Genomic DNA, 5,118 nt, shown 5'->3' with positions numbered 1-5,118 from the left:
GAGAGACAGAAGCGGAGTGTATAGGTTCAATTCCAGGGGTTCCAATGGCTTTTTCTGGCCTCCAAGCATGCTCATGATAAATAGAAACACATGCAAGCAAAATAATCACACACAAAACAATTTGTTTTTCCTTTTGGGTTTTTTCAGACAAGATTTCACTGTGTAGCCCTGGCTATCCTGGAACTCAGAATATAGACGAGGCTGGTCTCAAACTCAAGAGATTCACCTGCCTCTGTGACATGTACCACCATTCCTTCCAGGAGTTTTCTTTTTTTTTTTAAGAAACTTTTGTAGGGCATGGTAGCATATATCTTTAATCCCAATGCTCAGAAGGCAGAGGCAGTCTGATCTCTGTGAGTTAGACCACCCTAGTCTACACAGAGAGTTCTAGGCCAGCCAGGACTACATAATGAGACACTGTCCCAAACACATGAGGTAGGGTATATACAAAGATATTCTAAGCCCTAAAACACTCTTCCCCAGGACTCACTAGGACATCAATATTATCCTTTTTCTTCAATATCTGATAAAATTCACATATTTCTCTCTATTGTACCCACTCAAATTCATGGGTTCAGCAATAATAAACATTTCAAAGAAAAGAAGATGTGAAATCACATAGAAAAATTGTGTATGTGTGTGTTTGTGGGTATTGTTATGTGTATGTTTATATATGTATATATAGATTACATATCTGAGCATATATGGAAACCAGAGAAGGCTGCCAGGTCTCCTGTTAGGTCATTCATCTCCTGATTTCCTAAGAGAGTCTCTTATTGAAACTGGAGCTAGGCTGGCTTGGCTAGGAACCCTCTAATCCCCCTGACCCTTGTGTTTCCATCCCCAACAACACCGTGGATACAGGCACATTTAGTCACATCCCACTTTTTATGTGAGTGTCAGAGATTTGAACTTGAGTCTTCATGCTTGCTCAGCAAACACTGCTACCCACTGAGCCATCTCTCTCAAGATCCCAGGAAAGAAATTTAAAATGATATTTTTAAGAGAATGGCTTAAGGATATGTACATGAATTAGGTCAAAGTCTAAGAGATGGCCATGTTTATGGTATACTGTGATTGATTCTCAGGGTTTGCAGAGACTCCTAGAAGGCAAGTTGAGATTTGACAGTAATGGAACTCAAATTGGCAATATTTTTGTTCTGTGTGACTATTCCAGATTTGGGGGTCACTTACCAAGACAATTGGGCCGTCCTTGGTAAAGACAGCCTTCAGTGATTCGCAGGGAGATAACAGGTTGTTAATAGCCAGAGCTTCCCTGTTGTAACAGTCCCACAGTTTGATAGTTGATCTTATATCTACAGTGACAGCCATGTGCATCTCAGGAAGGGTAGTCAACAGCTTGATACTGGCTGGCTGCTCTGGGCTTGCCCAGGTCATAACGCCCTGGAGAACGAGAGCATCGTCATGTCTGAGCACCTCTAGTTCAACTGTATTCACCCACCAGCTTTATTTGGAAGCCTCATACAGACTGGAACCCCTTCTTACTTAGAAGAAAAGAATATGAAAGTTCAAAGCATCCCTCACTGGACATGGTAGCACAAGCCTAGAATCCCAGCCCTGGGAGGCAGAGGCAGGAAGGTCACTAGCAGCTTGAGGCCAGTCTGGTCTACAATGTCAAGTTGCAGATCAGTTGGGGCTACATTACAAGACTATCTCAAAAAAGAAAAAGAAACACAGGGCAGGAGAGATAACTCAGCAGTTCAGACCACCAGCTGTTCTTAACTAAAGGATTTGGGTTCAGTTCCCAGCACACACATGGCAGCTCACAACTGTCTGTAATTACAGTTCCAGGGGATCTGACACCCTCACATGGATCTACACGCAGGCAGAATAGCGATGTACATAAAAATAAAAAGAAACACAAGGAAGAAAAACAAACATCTAGATTATTTGGGGCAGGAGTGGACAGGAAAACAGGACACATACATTATGCTCAGAGGCGAGCACACATTCACTATACAGACCAGAAAGAAGAATATGGCTGCCAAGATGGCTCAGCAGGGAAGGGCACCTGCCACTAAACCTGATGACAGGAGGTCAATCCCCAGGAACCACATGGACGGGGAGAACCAACTCCCGCAAACATGTATGCAGCACAATCATGGCCCTGTGCTCAGAGCCATTGCACCTTTACTAACAGTGCAAGCATGGAGCATGTGCCCATCATCACTTCTAGTGGGGCTGGGTTTGGTTTTGGTTTTGATTTGTTTGTTTTTTGGGTTTCTTTTTCTAGTTTTCTGAGACAGGGTTTCTCTGTGTAGCCCTGGCTGTCCTGGAACTCACTCTGTAGACAAGGTTGGCCTCGAACTCAGAAATCCGCCTGCCTCTGCCTCCCAAGTGCTGGGATTAAAGGTGTGCACCACTACCACCCGGCTAATTTTTTGGTATTTGAGACAGGGTCACTGAGTCACTTTATACCCCTGGCTCCACTGGAACTCTCTATGCAAACCAAGCTGGCTTCAGTCATGTCTGCCTCCGCCTCCTGAGTGCTGGAGTCAAAGGCCTGGGCCACCACTTCTGGCAGTGTTAAGTTTTACAACACATGAAACAAACCTATTCACAATTAATCAGTTCAAAAACTGGTTATTGTATCATCAATTCTTTTTGTTTGTTTGTTTTTTGTTTTTGGTTTTGTTTTGTTTTCTGAGACAGGGTTTCTCTGTGTAGCCCTGCCTGTCCTGGAACTCACTCTGTAGACCAGGCTGGCCTCAAATTCAAAAATCCACCTGCCTCTGCCTCCCAAGTGCTAGCATTAAAAGAGTGCGCCACCACTGCCCGGCCATACCATCAATTCTTATACATTGCAAAGAAGGAAATGAGGTTTCTCTTCCAGGTTTTCTTTAGCATTAAAAAAAAAAAAAAATCAAGGGGCAGGAGAGATGGCTCAGTGTTGAAGAGCACTGGCTGCTCTTCCAGAGGTCCTGAGTTCAATTTCCAGCAAAAAAAAAAAAAAAAAAAAAATAGTTACTCACAACCATCTATAACCGGGATCTCTATAACTGGATGCCCTCTTTGGGCATGCAGGTGAACATCCCAATAAAGCAAATAAAATAAGTGTGTTTTTGTTTTTAAATCACATACATGCAAACACAGACACACAAACGCACATACACACACTCACTCCAGAAACAGCAGCATCAATGACAAAAAGCCAAAAGTATAATTATATTTAATAAATTATTAGAGACAGAAATCAATATAGCCATTTCTAATCCCTAGCTCCATTTGTGTGAAAATTATTAATAACCTCTCCTTCCCTTTAATGGAATCTCCCCTTTAAGCAATCTCTTTCACTAAAATGTGACTTCCACTTTAACTCCTTTGAAAGGCAACCTGTTGAAGGCCTTATTACCATGTAGCACATGACTCAGTCTCAGTAGGTTGTGGTGAGACTCCTCTCCCGACTCCCTCTGCCTGGTACTATGATGATGCACCACCGGATCCTGCCTAGCACTTAGGAGGCAGAGGAAGGAGGGTCCCCATGAGTCTAAGACCAGCCTGGACTGCAGTGTGAACTTTAGGACACTCTGATATTGTCCTAAACAGCTTCCTGTTACCCACCTGCCAAAACCAAACAAAACCACACAACCCCAAGACCTCCACCCTCACGATCGTCCGGTCCATTATGTTACATTTTCAGTTTTCTGTAGGAGACAATGCTTGTAGTCATTGAGATGCTATCTAACAACATAAAAACTCCTTTGCTGGGTGTGTTGGGTCAGCCCTTTAGTCCCAGCACTCAGGAGGCAGAGGCAGGCAGATGTGTTGAGCTGGAGGCTAGCCTCGTCCATATATTTCCAGGACAGCTAGGACTACAGGGTAACCCCTTCTGCCAGGCAAACAGAACCAACCACCTCAAGAGTGGATTAATGTTCACTCCATTAGGCTCTTTTACCTTTTAAAGTAAAAAATCATTGAGAGAATGGAGGATAGTCAAGAAACCCACACTGAGGTATACAGCATCACCTGGTTCTCTCCTACAATGGCTCAGCAGCTGACCATCTCACAAGTCAGAGTCCACAAGAGAGGAGGGACTGCACAGTGGGAATCTGGTGTCATAATGCTGAGACAAACCGGGAGTAATGTTCTCGAGAACCAAAGGCACAGGCAGTCCTGAGTTCCTTCCCATTGCTACTAGGGTCCCCACCATCCCTCTGCAGGGCATCATATGGGCATCTACAATTCACAAGACCCTGGAGAACAGTGATTCTCTACCTACACAGGTGTGCTGCTGCCAGGTCGACAATGCTGTCACAGCTCTAGCCTTGTTTCCTCCCCTAAGACACACAGCCCAGGAAGGTCCCAGGAGAACTATGTTCAGTGCAAGCCACACCCTGTTCTGTTTAGCACCTGGGGTGATGTACCCCAAATCCTGGTAGATATCATGTGGAGAACAATTGTGTCAATTGTTCCATACATACCCCCAATACAGCACCACTCTACTGTGCTCTCCAGACAAGGAGTGAGGGCCCATTCTCCTAGTGCCACAGCCAATGAGAGGTCAGGTCCAGCTCTCCCAACTACTAGGTTGTGAATTGAGGGAGGACATCACCCCCACATCCATCCCAGTGGATTGCCTCTAAGCGTCTATGTAGAGTATTTCCCTAATTATTTGTCAGTGTGGGAGGACTCAGCCCCCTGTAGGCAGTGCTATCGCCGGGCTGGTGGCCCTCGGTGGTATAAGAAAGCTAACTGAGCAAACCATGGAAAGCAATCTATAAAGAGTGGTCAACCTTCCATAAGCTCTGCTTCAGTTTCTGCCTTAGCCTCCTCTGATAGATTGTAACCTGTGAGTCCTTTCATCCAAGTTACTTTTTTTTTTGGCCTTTTAACACAACAAAGGAAAGTACACAAACACACAAACTTGTAGCCAACATATATGATATGGTAAATGTTACTTCTCAAGACTCTCCAAGGGCTGGTGAAATGGCTTGGCGGGTAGGAGCACCGACTGCTCTTCTGAAGGTCCTGAGTTCAAATCCCAGTAACCACATGGTGGCTCACAACCATCTGTAATGAGATCTGATGCCCCCTTCTGCTGCGTCTGAAGATAACTACAGTGTACTTATTTATAATAATAAATAAATCTAAAAAAAA

The 5,118-nt window shown here is 44.4% G+C and overlaps 1 protein-coding gene across 1 annotated transcript in view; it reads right to left on the bottom strand.

The window, feature by feature from the left end:
• LOC116073708 (F-box/WD repeat-containing protein 15-like) overlaps positions 1–5,118 on the bottom strand; it is a 14,256-nt gene that overhangs the window by 3,577 nt on the left and 5,561 nt on the right. Inside the window, exon 5 of the mRNA XM_031345734.1 lies at positions 1,195–1,404. Coding sequence (XP_031201594.1) covers positions 1,195–1,404 — 210 coding nt within the window. The remainder of the gene's footprint in view (positions 1–1,194; positions 1,405–5,118) is intronic.

Source organism: Mastomys coucha, unplaced genomic scaffold (genome assembly GCF_008632895.1).
Source record: "Mastomys coucha isolate ucsf_1 unplaced genomic scaffold, UCSF_Mcou_1 pScaffold23, whole genome shotgun sequence".
In the NCBI taxonomy this organism is placed as follows: domain Eukaryota; kingdom Metazoa; phylum Chordata; class Mammalia; order Rodentia; family Muridae; genus Mastomys; species Mastomys coucha.
The sequence above is the reverse complement of the archived record's forward strand: the minus strand, read 5'-3'. Positions and strand labels throughout refer to the sequence as shown.